Raw genomic sequence first — 24140 nt, forward strand, 5'->3', positions numbered from 1 at the left:
GAGGTTCAGGCTGGAAATGAGGAGACATTTCTTCTCAGAAAGAGCAGTCAGGCACTGGGACGGGTTGCCCAGGGAGGTGGTGGCGTCACCGTCCCTGGGGGTGTTCGAGGAAAGGTTGGACGTGGTGCTTGCGGACATGGTTTGTGGGTGACATCGGTGGTAGGGGGACGGTTGGACCAGATGGTCTTGGAGGTCTTTTCCAACCGTAATGATTCTGTGAGATGAAGCAAACCTGTGTGGGGCTGTTTGTTGAGTGTTTGTGCTTAGGGACTTCCCCAGCTCAGAGCAGCCTTACACCAAGCTATTTTTATTTTTACATCATTTTATTTTTTGTGAGGAGCTTCCACCCCTGCCCTTTCCTGGGGGGCGACCGCGGCGAACCGCCTCGGGGCCGGGGACGGGGACGGGCGCGGGGGGGGGAAATCTCCCCTCAGCCGGGGGCGGGGCGATGAGCGAGGGGGCGTGGCTACAGGCAGAGGGGGCGCGGCTAGGCGCGAAACGGGCGCGGTTAGGCGCGAAGCGGGCGAGTCCTTGCGGCTCGTCCCGCCCCTCCCGCCCCGTCCGTGGGGCGGAGCCGGGCGGCGCCTCCCGCAGCCCTTCCGGGTCGGCGCGGGGGCGGGGCGCTGCGTGACGCTGCCGGAGGCTGCGGGCCGCGGGCCGCCTGTCATTGTTCTCGCGCTGCCCGGCGCCGCGGGGCCGTTGCGGCCGTTGCCTTTCGAACCGCTCCCAGGCGGCGGCGGCTGGGGCTGGGCGGGCGGGCGGGCGGGGGGGGACCGAGCGAGGGCGAGGCGTGGAGGCGGCAGCGGGCGGCCATGGCCTACGCGTACCTCTTCAAGTACATCATCATCGGGGACACGGGTGAGTGCCGCGGGGGGGCTCCGGGGGGTGCCGGGGGGGGGAAGGAAGCGGGGCTGAGGGCCGGGCCCCGCGCCCGTTTCCGCAGTGCTGGCGGCGTCGACGTGGTGGCGGCTGCGCGCCAGGGAGGCGGCTCCTCGGCCTCCGCCCCCGCTCGGCCCCGCGCTGCCCCTCCTCCTCCTCCTCCTCCTCCTCCTCCTCCTCCTGCCCGCTCCGGCCTCGCCCCGGGACCCGCAGCCTCACCGGGAGGGGGTTCGGGGGGCACCGGGGAGGGGGGGGGGGGGGCCCGGCCGCAGGGCAGGGCGGGCTGCGGCAGCGCGACATGGCGGCGGGGCGGGGGGAGGCGCCGGCACTGCGGGGCCCGCAGCCGGCAGCGCCCCGCCTCGGCCTCCCCGCCGCTGCCGGCCCGAGGGGGCGGCCCCGGTCGGGGGGAGCCGCAGGGAGGTGTGAAAACGGGGTGTTAAAAGCCTCGGATCCTCCCCGCTTTAATTAGTCATCGTTAACCATTTTTTTTCCTGAGGCGCCTGTGGTCTCTTCTCCTCCCTCGCTCCTTTGCTCGCCCCTTGTTTGCCCCCCCCCCCCTCCCCCTCGTACCAAATAGCGGTGCTCGCAAACACTAGAGGCATAAAACGCCTGGCACGCTGACAGAAATCGCTGCTGGAAGCCCCTTTGCCGACATATTCAGTGCCCCCCCTTCCCAGCACACTGGGGTTGCAGGTAGCGTGCTGTCGTTCGCAGTGTTGTCAGGGCCAGGTGACTGCCCTAGTGACCTGTGGTGCTCGTGTGTTCCGCATCCTTCGCGTTGTTTTCCCCGTAGCTGGATAAATGCCTTCCTCAGGAGGGCTGATGACAGCTGTCATTTTACGTGCTGTGCTAGGGGTGGCTCCGTAATTGCACTTCATACCTGTGAACCAAGTCATGCTGGGGTGTAATTATACACTGCAGTTGCATTACACGTGAGGTCATTAAATACACTGGATGCAACAACTGTTGTGTTTTTTAAATTTTTTTAAACCTACATTTAAACTCTGCAAGCTCTTCTAGGCTACTGCAGTAGAAGCCGTAGTACAAATAACTATTAAGAGGCATCACAGTCTTAATGACCCCCTTGGCAACATTAGGCTTTAGACGACAAGTGGAAATCCCGTTTGTTTTTTTTGTTTGTTTGTTTTTCTCCTGGGTATTCAGGTGAGTGGCAGCTCACCAGACCACAGGACGGGATTATACCTGAGCAGTCAGAAGTGCGTCTGCCCAGGGCGATGCAAAATGGTAGAGCAGAACTCAGAGCGACGGTGCTTTGGAACACGTGGCCAGTTCTGGTGCATCTCCGAAAACTCTGATTGTTAAAGAGGGCAGCAAACGATCGCTTTGGTACATTGATCGTGTACTGATTAAATTTTTACAATGAAACATCCTCAGTGTAATGGTCCGTGTTGCACTTCAGCATTTCAGTTGCTTGAAATGCGAAATGCAGAAGGGATGTGTGGCACTGCTGAAGTTGATTCAGCTGCTTAAGAGCCAAATAGGGGAGTAGTAAGGTAGAGAAGGGAAAACAGCTCACAAATTTGTTATGTCGGTTTACTTACTTATTTATAGTTCCCGTGGCTTTTGTTCAGAGTTGCTGCAAGAAGCTAATTAAAACCAGTGCAGTGATCGTTCTTGAAGCGACCTAAACATGCCAAGAGTGGAAAGTTGATTTTGCTTTCGTTTTAATTTCCCGTGAGCTCTTAAGTGTTCTAACACAGCTAGCACCGAAGAGCCAGCTTACGTTGTGCACCGCTGTTTGCTGCCAGGAAGTCTGTGCTGGTTTAGGTGTTACTGCTGCTCCTCAGCCACAGAGCGTTGGACTCAGCTCTGGTGGTGGAAATCAAGAGTGGATGGGGGCTGTCCCCATCTGTTCCAGCGGTGTTTTGCCACAGCCTTGCAACCAGTGAGCATGTGCCAGTGGCCTTGCATGCCATGTAGTTTTCGTAGCAATGAAGACATTTATCTCTGGAGCTTGATTGAGAGCCTTTGGAAGTGGATCAACTGCTTGGTGACTCAGCAGTTAGTTGTAAACAAACTGTAGGAGAAAAGTAAGGCGGCAGCAACCGAGGGCAGATGTTAGCATTTAGCTCCTCTTCTTTTTCAGCACTACAAAGCAAAGTGGGTTATGCAAGCCAAAAACAAAACAAGAAAACTTGCAGTTATACAAGACACCTGCACATGTCTTCTCTGTATTGTGATTCCAAATGTTTCCACCTGCTTAAACACGGGAACTCAGTGTGATCTCAGTTTCTTAAAAGGACAGCCCCAGAAACTGACTGTGCAACGCTGCCTCTTGCCCAAGAGGTCTTGTCTCCCCGCCTGCATCATTGGTCATGGACATTCAGTGACTTTTTCTTTTGCTGGTACTTCAGGCACTATAGCTTTACGTACACGGGACTGATCCTGTTGTGGTTGTTACATTTTTTTTATATATATGTAAGAGATTTAAATACATTTTTCCCTGTAGTTGGAGAGGTTTCGTTTTGTTACGGAAGAGACCTGAAATACTGTGACTGTTTTTCAGGTCCTCAAACAACCTGGTTACAAATCTGTATGGGTTTTGCCTTGTGTCAGTGGGACAGCAGCTGTGGAATTCCAGTGTTGATACCTTTAAGAGAAAAACACAAGTATTAAGGAACACTGACTGCTGTTAATCCAGAAACGTCTTCTGGTCTGGATATTTCCAAAACATTATATGAGTTTGCAAATGCATTCAGGAGCACATATGGGGCGTTCTGCTGAGGGGTTTTCTTATGAGACCTTTGCCCTGGTGGCTGATAACGTCGTTTTCAGTTTGGGTGCCTGTACGAGTCATGTAGCAAAGAGCTGATGAGCACGCCATCTACGCTTGGCCACCGATTGAAGTCGGGGTGGACTTTGATCTGAGCCAGGACAAACGCAGCACACAAGTATTGCCAGGTTTTGCAGTTAGTGAGTGAAAGTCCTTTTTTTTTTTGTTACAAGTTTTTCTATATGGTGGTGAAATCTCGTTTACATTTCTATTACTAGTGATGCTTTACCATTTGGGAATAAACTCATACATAAGACCTCTCCAAATGCTAGGGGTGGATTTCTTTCCCCAGAGTATTTAATATACATTAAATAGGGTTTTCCGTTACTAGAGTATGTTTAGTTCTTCCCATCAGAGACTGTTACAAAACTTTAGTATGCTTGAAAGACCAGTTTCGCAATGGTTAGACTTCTTGTCACCATCGTAACTTGTCAGTTGTACTCCATCTACATGTCTGCATGTGATCGGTGTTACTGCATCTCCCACGAGCAGGTTTGTCTTCCTCTTTTCTTCAATGTGTTGGTTCAGCAATCCTCAGAGTTTCTTGTGTAATGAGCTTTTACTTGCCTTCTGATTACAGCAAATAGCTGCTGCCTATAAATCAAGGATATCTCCAAGTTGTTCTTTTTAGGGGAAGATGAGAGAAAGTAGGATTGCTTGGTGATCTCACTTTCCTGACAGCTTACTTTACTCGAGAAAGTCAGCTGTTTAACTTGCTCAGGATATTCTCAAGAGCTGAAATGAAGTAATAGAATTGGCTTTGGTTTCTGTCCTTGTGAAATGTTTCCAGTGCCACTGCACTTTGTTCTGGGACAGCTGTTGTTAGCTGGCAACGTGCATGGCAAGAGCCTGTTGCCTTTATTTTCTACAAGAGTTTAATAATAGTTCTTAACTAAACAGGTTTTCATCCCACTGGAGCTGGAATTAATGATTCATGGTAGTTTTGAGAACAGGATCAGGACCTGTGCTACTTACCTCTTGCCTTGAGAAGCTTTGGGTGATGCTTTGATCCCTAAAAGTGCAGGTATTAGATGTTGTATAAGTACATCTTAGTTTCATCGTAGTTTGTTATGATCATCCAGAACACTAATAGACTTTCTACAGCCTTGTGTAGTTTTAATTTTGTTTGGAAGGAAATTTTGTTTTTAAAGCCTGTAGAGTTAGCAGTTGGGTACTGTTACACTAGATGCAGAGTGATAAAGCTGCAGCCTCCTTCCAGTTTGCAAATCTGCTCATTTTTACATAGAAATGAGAAGTTGCATTATTGCCTTCAGATGCGTTGTTGTAAATAATTTACAGCAGTGTTTGTTTATTTAGGCATTGAAGCTGAATCATCTTCAAAAGAGTTAAAAAGCCATTTTTACAATATTGCTGTTTCCAAAGACAAGTAGCCAGCTTGAACAATTTCAAAGGTTATTTTACTTTCTTGTCCCTGCCTAAATTGATATGTGGAGTCCCTTTGCTCTGCAAATAGCAGTTTGGAACTTTGTAGTCTCTCCTTCCTATTGATTTTAATATTTTTTTGTTTGTTCGATGTCAGAGTTGTGTCTGACGGACACAACTCAATATGCAACTCAACGTTGCTGAGTTGCGCAGACGTGGTGTTTGGAAAGGAAGGAGAGGAGGAAGGAGCTGCGGCCTGTGCTACGACAGGGGCTCTCCAAACATCTGGAAGCTATCTAGAACAGTGCAGGCCACCATAAAGAGCTAGAAGTAGCTCATAAGCCAGATTAGAGATCTGTATCTCGTGACAGTTTTACTATTTAATTATCTGCTTTAAATTTGATTTAGTTTTAAAGTTTGTTATTTGAGACTTGCCTGTTGTTTGAGACTGTCTTTAGCCTATTTTAAGGTCTATTTTTGTTTGTTTTCTTAAGGGAGGTAAGAGAAGCCAGAACCTTGTTTCATCTGAGCTGGTACTGGGGCTTTGGTTACCTGGGCATCAGAACTTATAGAGGAGATTATGGGTGAGAGGAGGAGGTCTGGCTCTTCTTATCTTGTGGGCAATTTTCGTACTCTACCATGAGCTGATTCAACTCACTAATGCAGCAGAAAAGTCCCTGCTTTTGGGGTTAACACTCTACTGGGTGGGTGAATCAGCTGAGTTAGCCCAGGAAAGTGCTTACCGAAGTCTGGAGTACTCTCAAGGGAGAAAAACGGACCTGGGAGGCTGGGTGAGATGCCAAAGGGGGAGTAGGTCTTCGTCTCTGTGCGTGGTGAGCTCCCTTGTGAAGCAACAAGGGAAGAGTAGTTGTGTGAGGTGCCTGAGCTAATCCGGTGTTCAGCTGCTGCCAAAATGGGTGGACCTGATTGCCGCTCCTTGTCCTGCCTACGGGCTGCTCCTGCTTCCGAGCTGTCAGCATCGGTACTTGTCCAGCCCTTCAGAGAGACAAATCGTCTTTGTGAGCTGAACCAAAACTACGCAAACCAAGCAAATAGCTGGTACGATCGGAGAAGTGTAAGAGCCATCCTGAGCGAAGGGGTGGAACTGCGTGGGAAGGAGTGAGCCTGCCCGTCAGAGGCAGCTGGCGGTTTCACTGGAGAGGTTTGCCTTCACAGTTCAGTTTTAATACCCGAGCTGGGATGATTGCGGCTGCACTTCTTTTCCTCTGCCACCTTTCTTGGCATAGAGCAGTGCTTACGTGAACAACTGAGGAAGTGACCTTAGCCCTTCCCTTCCCTGCTTTTTTTTTGGCATTGTTAGTTTTGAGACAGATTAGCTTTCGGAGACACTCAGCCAAACACCAGTGCTGCAGAACTGGACCACAGCACCTGGTTAGCTTGGTTTCAGTTGTTGAGGATCCCTGCCTTGTGGCTGTAAAATGGGTAAATGAGTTCAGTGGTAAGAAACGCCTGGAAATGTCCCTTGTGTGACAGCAGTGCACCTCTGACTGCAGCTGAAAGATGGTCAAGGAAAAAGAAAAGTTTATTCGTTTATTCCTTTTTCTTTCCATGTGTTGCTCAAGGCAGGGGGAATCACGGGAGCTGGAAGGGGAGAAGGAACCAAGTCTGCTTTCTTGGCAAAAGCCATTTAACTGGTGTAGCTGCATCATCACCTGTGCTGTGGTTCCAGAGCTGCTTTTTGAGTTGTCACAAGTGCAGGATGCTTCTGTGAGAAGCAAGCCTTCTCTTTGCTGTTTATTTTGTAGCCCTAGACTCATGCACATACTAGTATTTTGTGTGGCTGTGGCTTTCTGCTGGATCAGTTTCTTGATTTAGCTCACTGTGTAACCTTCTGAGTGAGGAGGGAGAGGTTAGCCCTGCTGCTTGGCTGCTCTGGCTTGCTGAGCACTGAAATGACCTCTGGTTCCTATATTGGGAAAGGAGGTGCTGAAGCACCGCTGGGCCGAGGTGGGCAACAGGAGAGGTCTGGCAATGCTTTGCCTAGGGAAATGGACTGCAGAGCAGCGCTCAGATAGAGAGGAAGCTGTTACGGGAGGCAGAAAAAATTTGGAGACCAATCCAGGCTGATGGTTTGAAATGCAGAGATGGAGGGGAGTAAAGCAGTACTGCAGCGTGCCTCCACATCACCGTCTGGGTCCTAAGAAGTGCTGGAGTGACCCTAGAACAGGTACCTGCAAAGAAGCGTGCTGCGCCCTTCTGAGCACGTAATCTGTTGGCTTAATTTGCTCCTAAGCAAAAGCTTTTGTTTGCTGTGTGTGTTGGTGAAGCGTACCCAAGATCTGCTCATTTCTTGTTTAAGATGCTATGTTTTTTTCTTTCCTCCTGGGAAAGGTTTGTCTGAAGCAACTGTTGGAATAAAATGGAGAATGAGTTAATAAATAACTGAATCTGTCCCTTTTGTGTTCTACAAGTATGGTAAGGCATGCCCAACTTCTCTTCCTAGGGTGCCTGCTTCATTCCAGGTCTAAGACTCACAGTGCTGAGTGAGTGAGGTACCTGGTAAACAGCTCGAGTCAACCAGTGTAGCTGGCGTAAAGCATTTGTATGCAGTTTAACTAGCTGCCACACTACTGTGAATTGATCTTTGCAGCATCTTTATGTCACACAAGACAAGTAAACTGCTCAGGAGTTCCTGTACAGCTCCTGTCGCTGGCTGGCTGTGATAGCACAGTCTGCTCGAGCTCCAGGAGCGTGCGGGTCACAAGCTATTCTCATAAGAAACGCCCTGTAACAAATGTGCAGTGTGTTAAAACTATAAAACGAATACAAATGTTACTATTAAATGTAGGCAATAAAATATTTATGAACGTTATCTAAAAATGGATTGAAGCGTAAATTTAAGAGGCGCTGCGGCTTTATTTGCAGCTCTTTGAAACTTTCTCAGTCATCAAGAGCACAACACTCACTGACTGCCAGAGATTTTTTTGCTAGAAGGTTCAGAAGTACCAGGAATGGCACTGAACAGAAGCTGGCTAATTTCTTCGGTTTCTGTTGTGTGAACCCATCGGTCTGCTCCTAAAAGGCGTGCTGTGAGAAACTGCAGGTGCAGGCCTCGTGGCCACGTTGTGCCAGCTTGAGGCCGTGCGTGCGTCAGAGCTGTGCCTGTCTGTCATCTGGGCTGGGCTGTCCCCAGTGCTTGTACGTTCATCTGAACCAAGGAGCTGGTCACCAGCCTTACAAGAAGCAGAAATAGCAGATTGCCACATGAGAGCTGGTGCTGGGACACCTAATCAAGTGTCATTTTGATTGAATTTCGAAATCTTTCGAAATTGTAAGATTTTTGTAGGTAATGTTTGATAGTTTTGAGGTTTGGTTTTATCCACTGATAGTGAAATTGCTTTTTCAGGTTAATGGCAAAAGCTATTCAGCATTCTATTTCTGGATTGATTTATAGGTTGTTTTTTGTAAGTGGGGTGGTGATTAAGTTCTGTGGCAGCTGTAATTCAGCGGTGGTGGCAGAAAAGTTATCTTGGTATGTAAACAGTGCTCTGTGAGCACAATAACTGCTGTTATTGTAAGGTTCCTTGGAGATTCGTGTTCTCAGCCCTTCCAGCCCCGGTATTCTGCCTGGCTTTCTCCCTGTTATTTTCTTACCTCCAACGCTCTCCCCAGTTCTTCCGCTTCTTTATGTCCACTGATTTTGGGGAGAGGCTGAATGCAGCGTAACCTGTACCAGTTTTCCAGCTGCTTTTGTTCTGACAGCTTGCGATCATAAGCCAGAGAGCTCCAGAAAAAGTCTGATAAGGCCAAAGCTGTAAACTTTGCCTTGGGCTGTAGTTCCATGCCACTCCGAGCTGTTGATCTGCTGCCTGCTGCGTTTCTCTTCCTTCACTTGACCCAGCTCTCATGCTCGTCTGCCCCTGCGTTATGCCAGTTCTGTTTGCTTTGTCACTCTCCTGGTCAGGTTACGCTGTAGGGACTAGAGGAGGGGCAGCACCACTGGCTTAGGCTGCTGGAATCGCTGCCTCGGTTGGGTTATTAACGTTGGAGTGCGATCTGACAGAAGCAGGAGACGTGCATTTGATTGCATTGAAACTGGCCGCTGTTCTTAGCTTTTAAGTGCTGCCCACCTGTCAGTCTGGTCGCAGGAGTGTGTAGGCTTTGTTTCCTTATGAAACCATACTAAAAAACTTTGGGAATATTGAAGTTAGTAGAGGAAAAATCAATGCCACTATATGCAAACCTCTGCTATGCATACCTTGTGCCTTACAGTATGGGTCATCTTTTTCTTGTGTCCCCCCCCCCCCCCCCCCCCCTTTTTTTTTTGCTATGTATTATTACCGGATACGTCACTCCTGATCAACTGTTGCTGACCTTTAATATGTGGCTGAAACAGCCTTATCTTGCTGTGCAGATAAAGTGCTGCAGGAATGTGGATGCTACAGTATTGTATGTTTTGTGATATACTTTGGAGTCTAAGCTTACGTAAAACAAATGTATGCCTGCTGTGTTGTAAAAGGCTAAAAATAGGAAATTTGACTGAGCAGGCCTGGAAGTTTGAGTGTAGGTAGTTTGAGTACTCCTATCGACTGCATTAACTTTTGCTTTTCTGTGCTTTGTACAGAAGAAATTGCCCATTTTCTGACCAGTGCCCCTGTGCTGTGAAGTAGTTAACTTGTTTGAGCCTGAAATCAGGATATCTGAGGGGTCAGCGTGTGTGTTACCTGTCTTGGTCGTACATGAGCCAAGTTGGTGCCAATTCTCCCTGGACTATTTGTTAGCCTATTGGGCACCGGTGGGCAGCAGCACGTAATGGCCATAAGGAGATAAGCAATACCTGCTGTTACCTCTCCTGATAAATTAGTGAGTGAGATGTTATTGAGGATCTAATTAGCTTAGCAGAAAGTCGAAACCTCTGAATTGGACACAGAGTTGTGAGGAGTAGGGAGCCATATAGTTACAGTGGTGAGGCGACGTGGAATGGTGCTGTGAAAGTCTGTTAGGACGCTTTTTCCACATAATCTTAAAGACAGAACTACTTTTTTCAAAAGAAGGATTAATTTTTGTTGAATTTTTAAATAAAACCACTTCAGCTTTAATACTTCTGGAACTTTAAAAGCTGTTATATTTTGAAAGTTGCATATACTTGAGTGGGTGAAATTTAGTATTTCAGCTTCTAGTAGTGAATTTTAAACAATATATGACATTCACTGCAATTAATTTATATTGGTTTGTGACAGATTTTTTATGCACGTGCTTAAAACTTTTTTCTCTTTTTTTTTTAGGTGTTGGGAAATCATGTTTATTGTTACAGTTCACAGACAAGCGGTTTCAACCAGTCCATGATCTCACTATTGGTAGGTCTCTTTGGTCCCACACAATGCTAATGTGCTGTTTTAAAACATATTTAAGGTTGATTTGTTTTGCTGGCCTTTTTTTTTTTTTAATGGTGTTAAGCAGCTAGGGTATTTCAGCATGCATTTGTGAGTTTATGCTGAGTTAATGTTGGATTTTTTCTGTATAAATGCAATAGCAAATCTTTAGATGATTAGTATTTGTTTACTAAGAAAGCCAAACAGACGCCTGTTTCTTACTGGGAAAATAGTACAGAATCTGAAACAATTTTTAAAAATTCATAACTATCTCAATCGTCTCTTCAGAAAAGCCCAGAAAAACTATGTATGGAAACAGAATTGGTCAAGCCTGAAATGCAGTGAAGGTGATGCAAACGACAGGCTTTTCACTAGGGAACAGACTATTAGCCTGGCCACAGAACCCTGAACACAAGTAGTAGATAAAGCCAAAGGAAAGTTAATCTTAAAGATGAATAAACAAATCTACTGTTTGGCAAGAATAACTTCTGGACAGAGAAGGGTTGATGCATGATTGATGTCCATTCCTTCCACTGTTTGGAAGGGAAAAGTGTTTTTTTTTTTTTTCACAGTTTCTCAGTTGAATCAAAACTGTTTGTGGTAGGTATGATTTGATATTCATACTGTCGGAGATGAAGAAATGTTGTCAGAATGCATTGCCTCTGATCTGACTACAGTAAATTATACAAACTTTTATTTATAGTTCCACGTAAAGTATGAGGAATAGTGTGGGACTGTGGGCAAGCTTAGTCTTCAGATCAGTTTTAGTGTTAAGCGTAACAGACTCCAGCCTTCAGTAAGTTTGCAGAACCTTTGAACTTCTTCTTGATGTTATTTCAGGGAACCTATTAAACTATCCCTCTAATCATGCTGAGCCTTGCACAAAATGTATCCCTAGTCTATGTTTAGTTAGTGTCCTGGAATAGGTAGGCTTCCTGTGTTCAGGATTACTAAAATAGACACTTCAGACATAAATATTCTTAATGTAACAACATATCAGGTTGTTTGGTTATGGCTTCCTTTTCTCACTTGGCAATTCTCCCACATCTTGTATGTGGCTATCTGATACAATTCAAATTATAAGGTCAACATTGCTTTTCAAGTATTTCTGAGGTCTTGACAGCAGGTAGGCTGGCTGAATAAAGAGCCTGAGTTCTTTTAAGGAGGTATGACTTATTTTCATCTCTTCTTCTTTAGGCCTGCCAAATACATGACACCTTATATATCACTTATGCCTTTGGCAGTCTGTCACATATTCCTGCTCCTCAGCAACTTGATATGCTGTGGGAAACAGCTTCACCTCAGCAGGATGGTTGTAGCGCAAGTTCTTTGGCTGGCATCTAGCTATCTGAAGTCTGGGAGCAGATACTGAAGGTAGTGGGATGAGGAGGTGAACCTAGATAGCAATGTAGCGGGTGGTGTAGGAACAAAGCATGGGAAGCTGCTTGGGAAAGGATAAGAAAGGGTCTTGCCTGAAAGCTTCCTTTTGCTTAACTGATAGGGCATATGTGTGTTTTGGCTAGAATACTTCTCTCACTTACCCCAACGAATTTAGGAGGACAGAGATAAAGAAAGAACATTGTGTCACAGGGGTAAGAATGCCCATGAAGGGTGAGGTAGGATGGGTTAATGTTAATTAATGTGCTTCCAACTGATGATGTTAAAACTTCTGAGAACCTGTAGATTAAAAAAAAAAAAATGTTACATAGGCTAACTTTTATTGATATGGTAGAATGATTTTAACAGGTGGGAGTGCAGTTTCCATTCCTGCTGCCAGCAAGCAACTCAGAAAAAAGAGAATTGAAACTTAAATTGGACACATGGAAGATACTTCAAGTGTGCAAAATTCAACCTAAAAATTTAGTATAGCTAGCCTAAAATTTTATTTGTTAACTTCAGAGAGAGACCTTACCTTTAATGAAAACAAAAATAAAAATGAGAGAAAAGTATCTATTCTATGTTTCCTTTCTTTTAGCCCCATTCAGAATTGTGTGTAATTAATAGGAGGCTCTAACTTAAGAACTTACAACACAGCAGCTATCTCTGTATAGTTTCCATTTGGGAATGGAAGTAGCTGTTATTAGAAGTGTTGGAGGAGAGAGAAGCTGCATGGTGCAGCTGACAAACAAAGCTAAACCGTGATATTTGTGGACAGATACAGGTGGCAAGAACGACTGGAAACTTCTGTTTTCTGTGACCACTGTGCTCAGGACATACCCTTAACTGCAAAGCTCAGCAGCTTCTGTTCCTTCTTGAAGAGAACAAATGTTAATTTTTCTATGAGGTTGTATGTAGAAACTAAATATTTAGGAAGATTGTTGGATTTAAATCAGCAGCTCTGTATCTGCATTTTGAGATTGAATAATACCTGCAGTGGTGACGCTTGTGGAAGGGCCTTGGGCTGCTTCAGGTGTTGCAGTCAACACCAGAGCACTGCCATCCCCTTGCTCCCTTCTTCCTATGCCTGCCCCTCCCCGCATTTATTCTGCATATAATTTGGATGCTAAAGGCAGCAGAGTGTTCTTTGGCCCGTGGCTTTTACTTGGCTCCAGTATCCTGGGGGGCAGTGGTTTGAGGTTTCTCCCTGCATCTCCCTTCCCCACTCCCAGAAGTCATTACTTCTGCAGAAAGCAACAGTGCCCCCACAATCTTCTCAACAAGCTTTTGAAGAGATGCCTGGAATACTTCAAAACCAGGGCTAACTAATTTGAACACTTGAGTCTAGGCAGTGACCAGTTTTAGACAACACTTAGGCTTCTAATCTTTTTTTATCTGAAATAATGGATGTGTGAAGCGTAGATTAGTGGAATCTATGTTAAGCCTTATAAGTATGTCTGCTATCTCTAGGCCTTTGTCAGATTTTAACTACTATAGTAATAGCCTCAAAGTTATGCTTAATTTGCTGTTGTTGATCATAAAATTGCTTTATAAGACAGATAAAAAAGGCTGAATTTTTCCACTGAAGAAATTCATTTTCTTTATTAGGAAGCTTTTTCAGTTATTAAATTTGATCTTTAGCTAGATTATTGGAAGCACTTATTTTTTTCATAAAGGCAGATGAATTCTAATTAATACAGTCATGGAATTTATCTTGTAGGTGAGATTTGTATGATCACTTAATAGCCTACTGATAAAGAATTGTAGGTTTAATTTCTTCTAAACGGCCTTCAGCAAACTAACATTGGTAGAGTGTTAAAAATGATGGTGACTCTGTTCAATTTCCTGTTTGTACCCAAGCAGACACGTTTTTCTCCTCTGAGCTAGTGCTGCTAAATCGTTTGGAAAACTCTGTAGGAAATACCGCCTTTGCACGTTTTCTAGTTAGCTTATTTGTAAAGCAGTTGGAAAGTTATGGTCTTCTTCCTTCTGAAAAACTTTCTAGCACTTTAAAGCAACTAGAAAATTAACTAAAGCAAATGGTAGAAGACTGTCAACTACCATGAAAGCAAGAACATAAGTTTAAGTTTTTAAGTTAAACATAAGTTTATAAGTATTGTGTTTGTAGGAAACATTCTTCTTTCTGATATATGCTAATAATGTATCCTTTTGTAAAATCTATTTAGGTGTAGAATTTGGGGCTCGAATGATAACTATTGATGGAAAACAGATAAAGCTTCAGATATGGGATACGGTAAGTGATAAAAGAAATTGTTTAAGCAGCATGGCTCCACTAGCTTTCTCTTCTGATGTTTTGGTTAAGCTCTCCACGATCTGCACCCATGTGAGAATATGTACTTTTATTTTGTCTTGCAGCTTTCTTTAGTTTCTCTGAATATCAAAAATTTGCTAAAATTTTCCTTTTTTTGATGCAGTATACTCTTATAGCAGTGCAAACTTCTGTTGTTTACACTAACTCAGCTTCCTCAAGTAACTCTGTCAGTTTTATAAGACTAGAATTAATGCCACTTTACATTTGAGAGGAAAAAAAAAGTTGTTATATTATTAAGAACTTAGATTTTTCTGTGTAGCCTATCTCTGTGTTCATGCAGGGTCTGGTTAATATAACTTCCTGTTGGGGAATTGTGGTATGTCTGCTAGTTTTAGTCAAGAGCTCTCTAGAGGAGGTGTTTGCGTTTCTGGTGTAGGATAAAAGATGCTGCTCTCTCTTTTCATAAAAGACCTGAAGAACTCAAGTTCACTCTAATCATGAGTATAGTCAATACTTGGACAATTAAAGGATTGGGAAAAGAATAAAGTTTCAGAAAGCCTACCAAAAAAGACCGCAGACTTTTACTTTTTGAGGGGTTCAGATTTAAGAATGCAAAGTCAGGTGTTTTCTTCTTGTAGGTTGCTGTTACCACAGAGCAGTCAGCCTGTGCCAATGCACCTCTACAGTGCCCATACCGATAGCTTTGGCTTCCTAATGCACTTAACTGTTTCATAAGGCACAGTCCTGTTTCCTTTTCCGAAAGCATTTTAGGATACCTTTAGAAACCGACAGATACAGAAACACCTGTAGCCTCACGCTTGTGCTCTTTCTGGTGTAGCAAGTCAATGAAGGGAGATACATTTGTACATACATGTATGTATAAAAATGTAAACAAATGCAGTATTTTAGCTAACTCCATAGTTTAATGTGCCTTATTGATTTAACAAGTTCATAATTTGAAATGGCATCTAATGTCTGTGCCTCCTTGGAAGTTGTCCAAGGTATAAATGAGTGTGGTCAGATTGTGCTTGCTTCAGGCTTTTTCTAAGCCCAGGCATTTTTACTGTTACAGCTGCAGATTGCTAACTACCAAGATAGCTGGTGATTTATAAGTTCAAAAGACAAACAGATCTCAGCAAAAACAGAAGTTTCAGCAGCAGACTTTTAGTATGTAACATAACTGTGTGAGGGCAAATCTCTATTGATCCTTGTTTTCTAAAATTGACGCAGATTCTCTGCAGAAAAAGTTACTATTTTGACTACCAACGCAGCTGCTGTATTTCCCTGTCTTTCAGACTGTTTTTGTTAGTGTGCTATTATCTGTTCCCTGGATGTGAGTGAACTTCAGCTGTTTATGGGTAGATTGTGTTTTCCTTTGTGCTCTGATTCAGTAGCTCTTCACAGTGTGGCTTCTTGTGTACATGCCAAGTGTCCGGTAGCTAAAACTTCAATGGAGTTGCTCTTGATTTTAAATTATAAACTATTTTGGGCCCGGATTTTATCTGGCTAGATTCTTAACTGATATCATGCATATATTAAAAATACTCATTGAAAGCTTTCATATGCTCTTAGTAGATTGTGCACTTGTTGTTAATAATTCATAAGTTGTAAGCAATGAGTGACTTAAAATTTTAACTACAGCCAATATGCTAACTGTATGCAATCTGATTTAAAAAAATACAGGGTAAATATATTCTAATCCAGTCTTGGATTGTAAACATGTCTAAATTCCACTGGTTCAGTTCTGTTCTTAGGTGCAAAGGAGTTGAAGAAATAGTAAGATCATGAAATACACCTCATTGTAGTTCTTAACATATTTTATATACGAGTGCTGAGGTACATAAATATGTCTATAATGACCAAGGATGCTGTGTGTGTATCCAGGTTGAACACTTTCTGGATTTTTTTTGTTAGCAAAAGCTACTAGCTGTTGCTGGTGCTATCTTCATATTTATTACGATAAAACAATGTCTGTTTGATAAAGTTCATTTTACACATACAGCCTGGCAAACACTTGAAGCATTTATGTTTCTAGTTGGTACTTCTTGAGTCGCAGCAGCAGCACTTCTCTGATTTAGTCCTGATCTTATATGCCTGTTTTTAAACCATTGCTGAATGGGAAGCACCTTGAGCAGAGGCATAAGAAATGGAGAGTTAGATTCAATTTGTTTCCAGTCGTTAACGGTGAATAGGGGTTTGCTTTCTTAAGAGAATCGAACATTTACATTTTGATATTTTTTTGCCAGATGTTTCGATGCTAGGGTGATCAGTTTGTTGTCCTCAGCAGATCAGCACAAGAAAAGGTGTTTATCTCAGCCATGGGAGTGTGTGGAAGCTGCAGCGTACCTCACTGTAGGTTAACTTAGAGAGGGGCAGCTGAAGCTAATGATGTTGTGTGTCAGAGACATCTGTTTGTGTGTTCTTCTTGTGTCATAACTCAAGAATATTTGACTCTTTCATTAGCATCTTAGTTTGATTCAGGAGTTGGGCTACAGAAAGCAGCTCTGCTTACTTCACTCTGGATTTCACGTGGGAGTACACAAACTGAATTCCTTTTGGATGAGGCCAAACCGTAAGATATGCTCCAGGAATGCATACGTGCCCATTAACAATTGTAGTCCAGTGTTTGTTCCTGTGTGCTGATAGTCTAGTAAAACTAGTTTGAAGTAAAATAAAAAATAAAATAATGAGGAAAAAAAAAAACTTCCATGAAAGATAATCAGCGTGGGCATTGTGTACTTAGTGCTAGCTGTTGGGGTACATCAGTACTACTCTTGTTCGTGTGTCTGGACCAGCAGAACAGTGCGTCCCCTCATTGTCTCCCAGCTGTTGGCTGCTCCTGGACAGGCTCTCCCTACTGCCAGGCTCTGCAAGCTTGCTGCTCTGTGCGCTGCGCCCTGCCAAGGTGCTTAGGTCTGTGAGTCCTTGGATTTCATTTCGCTTCTGGATGCTTTTAGGTCAGGCCAAGGGTAGTGCAGATATTGGACCAAATTATTTGTTTGTCTTGTCTGTCTTAGCCTCTGGATTATGTTTCCTCTGATTTTTATCTTAGTAATGATTTTCTTTACTTGTGTAGACAGAGAAATACTTTTTTTTCCAGAAGTGGTTAATTGATAATTTCCTAGTATGAGTAGTTTAGCTTCTGTCTGATACTTGAGCTGCTGCCGGTTGCCATCCTCCCTTTCTAGGGAACTAGAAGTCTTCTTTAGAAGCTGGTAAGGATCAAAATAACCATTCTGGGAACTATTAAGCTTTCTGGGTTTAAAGAAGCGGTGTAGATAAAGGTTGTCTTGTGGCAGTATAACACCGAGAAATATAAAAAAAAAAAAAAATCATTTCTCCCCAGAAGAAACTTCTTTGTTAAAGAGTACTGGGCTTGTTACCAGGCTGAGTCAGTATCCTTCATTTTGTTGTTGGGGGGGTTGTTCTGTATTGTATTTGTTGTTACTAAAAGTCATTGTTGACAAGCAAAAATAAGCAGCAGTTGAAAGAGGGAATTGAAGTTCTCTCAGATGCTGCAGGGGAAGAGATCAGTGATGATACTAAGCAATACTATTTGTTTTCTAGACTAAATTGACATGAATGAGATTTTTTTTCCTGTGTGTTTGTATTGAAATGTATCCTGTGGTACATTTCAATATTTCTGCTTCATTTCATGGAAATCTGTCATCAAAAGTTTATTTTATTCACTATTATGCTTTACTCTTGCATTTATATGGTGTATTAAAAATAAACATTGTTCTTCTAGTTTTCTTCTCGAGTTTTTACAGATGTGGGGGATAGCAGTTTTAGATAGTAAGCCTATATTTACATAAACAACAGAAAGAGAAACAATCTTGCCTTTATCATTTGTTAAAGAAATACTTGAAACTTTATTTTTATAGGCTAATTTCAAATACTTTCTTTGTTTCCATACAAGTGATATCTCCAACTAAATTGACTTTTTTTTTTAAAGTGAGAGCTTGCACAACAAGTGTGCTTATGCAAGATGGAAAAGTGTAATTGTTGAAGGCATACTGACAGTATGGTATGACACCTCCACCTGCTTTCAGATATACAGACTATACCAATCCCTTTTGGAAAGTCAGTTATCCTTAATGTATTTGTGAACACCTTGGGTCTAGTAGAACCTAATAAAGCTCTCTTAATGCACTAAATGAATATTCATTTCATCTTAGCCTGAAAATTGCCAGGGTTGAGCGCCTTTCTCCCCTCCTCCCACCCAGCCTGTCTTGTTAATGGTCTACTTTATGACATTTTCTACTCACTCTGGTAGTTAGAGCATGGGGGGAATTTGTCCATTTGGACGTCATTGCAGTTTGTGTAATTAGGGCCATCATCTGAACCTCAGTGCCAGTTGCTAAGTTATTGTTCACATCAGTGATAGCAATTTAGGAAACCAGGGTAATCTGATCTACCTTGTAGCTTAGTGTTCCCAAACTTTTGTCTGTGATGTGCTTAAATGTATGTGGTTATTGAAATACTATATTGGTATTTTATTTTCTCACTTTTTCTTTCTGACTCTTCTTGTCAGTTCCTCTGCAGCTTTCCACAAGAACAGAGAAAGATCTTGCTTAGAATAATGCCTGAGATGGGAGGAGAGCTAATCCTTCCTTTTGTCTGCGATGAAACTTGAGTTCTAGTGAGGGTAGTTACTTAAAGGCTTCAAATACATTTATAAACTGAAATAATTCATGAGGGTACTTCTAATAATGGAGGGCTGAAGCTTTCTGTTTCTGTTGGTGTGTTGAGAATTGCTTTGGATGTCTAAATTGCATGCATTCAACAACATCAGAAGAGAAAGGCGTATGTACAGACGATCTGCATTTGTACATATGTACAGTTGCACCCTTGGGTATCTTTATTCCTCTTGAAATTTCAGTTCTTATTAGGTTGCTGACAGGGTTGCTTGAAGCAACATGTAACTTGGTTGAATTCTCCACATAAACTCTGACACTTTTAAAAGTTGTTACGAATTCAGCTTCATAAGTGTCTTTTAGTTCTGTCTCTTCTACAGGAGGATCTTGCTACGGAACATTCATGCTGTAAGGCAGCAGGGTGGTTTTCTTGTTTTTATACTGCCTTTGTGCCTGTTCCTTGTACTGTATGCTAGTAAGTGACTTGAAAATTCTTATTCCAGAGTGAGACACACGACTGCAAGACATTATTGCATTTATATCAACAAGTTGCCATGTGACTAAAAGGCTATTAACTTATTTATAACTTTCAAAACTATACTCGAGCGTGTATTGCACTTCTCTCTTTCTGGAACATTTTGTTCCAGGGATCAACTTCTTGTAGTAGTTCCCAACTGGCAGTTGTCATAAGTAGTCTGACGCTTGTGTGAAGTGGTTGTGTGTTAGATGTCTTCCCGTTTCCTGTACAGCTTAGGAAACCATAAACTAGTTTAAATGAGTAATAATTCCCAAAGTGAAAGAGACGTTCTGTCACTGGGTTTGAACACACCACACAAAAGAGCCCCTTTTAAAAGAAAAGATATCTAGAGCTACTGCCTGTATGGTACAGGATAGTTTCTCATTTTTCATGCAGACATGTACTATAAGGTTTCCTCCTAATAAAAACTATTAGTCTTCTCATACATTGAAGACATGCTGGGATGTACTCAAAAAATTTTGTTCTTAAAGAAACTTTCCAAATAATTCACCATTGGGAATGGAGAATTCAGTAAAATTGATGGCCTGTTTTCCAGGGAGACATGCTGGTGAGGATTCTATTGCATTATCTACACACTTCTGCATCATAGCTCTTTTTATTGTTTTCTCAGTTTATAGATTCAGAGATGTGCAATTCAGGATCTTTTAAGGAATGCTTTTTGGTAGCAAAGACATGTCTGTACATTTTGCAACTGAACCCTACCTGACTACACTGCACCCTTGGAAATGCTATTGAAATTTCCTATAAGAAAAATAACACTTGGAGTCTTTAATGTGCTACAGGTGTGTCAACTGCAACACAGTTACATGGCTTAAAAGTTCCTGAAAGCTTTAGCACAGGGCCTGAATCTCTGTGCACCTTATGACCTAAGGTGATGGATAATGCTTCGTGTTCTGCTTACATCATTATTTTGAAGTTGCACTTGGATCTATACACAGAGGCATATTTTTGAGAAGAGCATGGAATATATATCCACACAGTTGTACAGTTCATGCAAGGATGAAGATTTTTAGTACTATTTTGAAGACTTTTAACTCCAGCTATGGTTATTTAAGTCTCTTTCAGAAAGTTTGTATTTGTTAGCCAATATGATGTGAATTCTAAAAGCTTATAGTCCAGAAGACAAACGGAGTGTTTTTTTGATGCTTAAAGCATCACTTGTTTATCAGAGGCCCACCTTTTCTCATTTTTAGTGAACTACTCATGTCAGAACTAGCACCTACCCCTCAAGAGAAGGGAGGCATGTTCAGGCCTCTTCAGTATGTCTGAACATAGGTCCCTGTAGGCTGTGTCATCTCAGCTGAGGTATCTACACATGAAATAGCTTCTGTCCTCTACCTGTTACCAAAAAGAACTTCCATCTTCCCACTTCCTCTGAGACTCGGTGTAACTCTGAAAGTGGGTATAACCTGACGTGGCCTCAGACCAAAGGCTTGTGTTATCTCTATTAGATGTAATATGGCCTTAAGAAATAGCTTGTTTAGCGTTTATTTAGTGGCTACTGTCACTACTACTTTTCCCCTACAGTCTCCCTGCCCCCAATCACTCCCTCATTCAAGTCTCTGGCACATGTTGCTGAATTTATTCCTGACACAGCTGTTAAATTATTTAATTAGTGTTGCCAGCAGGTCGAAGGAGGTGATTCCTCCCTGCAGCACTGAAGAGGTCCCACCTGGAGTGCTGTCCTGTTCTGGGCCCCCAGTACAGGAGAGACTTGGGCATAGAGAAGAGAGTCCAGTGAAGGGCCACAAGATGGTGAAGGGGCTGGAGCACCTCTCCTGTGAGGAGAGGCTGAGAGAGAGCTAGGACTGCTCAGCCTGAAGGAGAGAAGAGAAGGTGCCAGGGGATCTCACTTATGTCTCTAGATACCTCAAGGAAGGTGCAAAGAGGACCGAGCCAGGCTCTGTTCAGTGGTGCCCGGTGCCTGTTTGTGCCCATGGCCTCTTGTGCTGGAACACAGGAGTGGGGGGGGGCAGAGCAGATCACCTCCACTGGTCCCTTCCCACTCGAACCGTTATGTGGGGAAAAGGAAGGGGAAATCTGGAATTTCCTTTTAATATGGAAGTGAAAAAAAATGCTATATTTTAGGGGAGCATGGAGAGGATGCTGAACATACTGTTAATTCCACTTCACAGTACGTAGTTCTCTCACAGTTCTCTAATTTCAAACCTGGTTTTAGTTTTATACTGAGCTTCCTCACTGCTAGTTGTATCCATTGCTCCTTGAGCAAGTAGCTAAACTTTATTTGGTCCCTGTTTCCAAGACCGATGAAGTACAACTGTAACATACTTGTACTGAAAAATAATTATTAAAGAAATAATAATTACTATGCTTTGAAGTAATAGTCTACACTTAGAATCACAGAATCATAGAATGGCTTGGGTTGGAAGGGACGTCAAGGATCATCCAGTTCCAACCCCTCTGCCTTGGGCAGGGATGCCACCCACTGGATCAGGATGGTCAAGGCCCCATCCAGCCTGGCCTACAAAACACTTCTGTGTTTTGTATTTGCCTGACTTGAAATAAGGGGAGTAGTAGGAAAAAGAGCAGGCTGTCAGGTGAAAAGTTCTGCAAGTAATAATGATATTAAAAAGAAAAAAAGTGGAGAATCTCTTCTACAAGCCTAACCCAACTATTCTGACCTTATAGCTCTATCATTTAGATTGATATGTAACTTACTATTTCAAAAATAAATTCTTATTGTTTTTTGTATGATTTATATATAATATCATAGAGTTTCTCTACTGAAACTGTTTTCTTGTGTTTAGAATGAAAGGGGCTTCGTTTTCTGTTGTCTTCATGTACTAAACACAAATTCATTCTTGCTAAATGGAAAATTGTGTCTTCTTTGGGGAAGACAGGGTAACATTTTCCAGCCTTTTCTCAGTCTTTCCTTCAGGAAGCAATGATACTTAGGAAACTTCATCATAGGCAAGTAAGAAACAGTAAGTAATGTTACAGTATTTTCAGGTTATAGGCACCAAACTTTTGTAAGGAAGTGATTCTTGTAAGAACTCAGTTCTTACATTCTTCTAAGATCTGGTAGAACCTCTGGCAATTGTGGTTGACTTGAAATTATTTACTGTGGAGAACAAACAATTTAATGTGACACGGTATAATTTATGAAGGTAAAATAGGCAATCTTAACGTGGTGGGCTATGTCCAAATAACATGATTTTTGGCAATATATAGAATACATTGGTGATAGGAACTTATTTTCCTCCTAACTAGATGATAAATGTCTTATGCATCCACCATGCACTTGAGATAGTCACCATGTCAAGACGAAAAGGTAGACCTTTTTGGAGCTTCTGGCTAGGAAACCCAGTATTGAGCTCAACACTAAGGGGGTTTGTATGTTTTTGTTTGGTTATTCCTTGGTGTGCTCTAGTGGACTGTCTGTGTTTTGTTACTTTAGTTTACATAAAAATGGGCTGGGACTTTTGGCCAAGTGCATGTGCAAGTGTATTCTAATTGTCTTAGTCACTCCACTGAGAAAAGTTACAAGTGACAGAAAATACATTCAGTAGTTTCAATACAAAGTGCTTTCTTAAACTGGAGTAACTGATCATTGTGAAAGATAAGGATGATTTCTGAAGACTGAGCACATAGAAATGTGTTGTGCCAGTGTTACTATTCAGTAGCAGAATCTAGATCAAGTTCTCCTTGAATTCAAGAGGACCTTATACTAAGAAGAGTACAGTGACTATGGGAAGAGAAATTTCTATGTATGCAAATTCTGTAGGTCTGGCTGAAACATAGCTTGTGTTTGATGAATATTTCATTCTTGTTTTTCATGGTTTTAAATCAGAGCAATTTCCTATAGTTGTGCAGATAACTATCTTACTGCATACATTCTTTTTTCAGCATTATTATTTCTTCATCTTGTTCTGTGCTATCTTTGAATTCAGCTAAAGCTTCTGTTAACACTAAAGTAAACATTTATTCTAACACCTTTCAGGTGCTAGGTAGCACTTCTGAAAAACATGAGCATGAGGAACTCAAGGTCTTTAACTATTAATATTTTTTTTCTGGGCTGTGCTTTTTTTATGTGGGAGGAAAGGGTTATACCTCTGTCCTATAAGTGGTCTTTATCCACATAAACTGTGTTCTAACTGCTCTCCCAAAAAGTGCTTTTATAAATGCAAAAGTTGTTTTGTTTTGATTGTTGCATGTTAGTGAGGGATCTCTCTTCTGAGTAGAGGGCTCAAAACAGCTGTGGGTTGTTTGAAGGCGATTAAAGTGTAAGTTGATGAGCATGTTCTTTTAAGTGCTGAGGTTTTAATGGAATATTTTCCTATATGAACTATCTAATTTATCTAATATCTGAAGTTTTTCACCAGTGAATATGAAGATGACTCTTGCATCCTGTAGCTGTTTGACACACGTTATTTATCAAGTACAGGGGAAATTGATTAACTGTGGAGCAGAATTGTGTAAAATTGAATTCAGAACAGTTTTCTGTTTTTTCATAATAAAATGATTACTGAAAGAATTCCATCTGAAGACTGTTGAAAGCTGGCTGCAGTTTATGATATAACGGATAAAATCTGCATCCTTGGCCTTCCAACAACCTTTACACCAGCAGATGGTGGGCGTAAAGATGTCATTCATCATTTATTTACAATGGGCTTTATTTATTCTAGTGTCAACAGCTGCCCCAGGGAGCGGGTTATTGAATTCAAATGTGAAGCTCTGGGTTATTTGCTTCCTTTCAAATTTGTCTTCAGAGCTTAGTTGCTAGGAGTCCATTCTGTGCTCTAATAATGATTCATGTATTGTGAAGCCATTCAGTAAATTGGGTTGTCAGGGATTGCCAAAAAAGGTTTAGAGGTCTTGTTCCGATTTTTTTAACAGCACTGTGCTGTAGTTGGTGTCTTCTCATTATGTGCCTTCTTTTGCCAGTGTTAGAGACTTTGTCCCCAGT

The 24140-nt window shown here is 42.4% G+C and overlaps 1 protein-coding gene across 2 annotated transcripts in view; it reads left to right on the forward strand.

The window, feature by feature from the left end:
* The first annotated feature begins 618 nt into the window (after window positions 1–618).
* Window positions 619–24140, forward strand: part of RAB2A (RAB2A, member RAS oncogene family) — a 42908-nt gene continuing 19386 nt past the window's right edge. The window contains exons 1-3 of one of the 2 annotated variants that reach the window (XM_066993020.1): window positions 619–858; window positions 10303–10374; window positions 13953–14020. In XM_066993020.1, the coding sequence (XP_066849121.1) occupies window positions 813–858; window positions 10303–10374; window positions 13953–14020 (186 nt within the window). In that variant the 5' untranslated portion in view covers window positions 619–812. Of the gene's footprint in view, window positions 859–7138; window positions 7245–10302; window positions 10375–13952; window positions 14021–24140 lie in introns of those variants that run through there. The other variant, XM_048054497.2, reaches the window with a different exon arrangement.

Source organism: Anser cygnoides, chromosome 2 (genome assembly GCF_040182565.1).
Source record: "Anser cygnoides isolate HZ-2024a breed goose chromosome 2, Taihu_goose_T2T_genome, whole genome shotgun sequence".
NCBI lineage: Eukaryota > Metazoa > Chordata > Aves > Anseriformes > Anatidae > Anser > Anser cygnoides.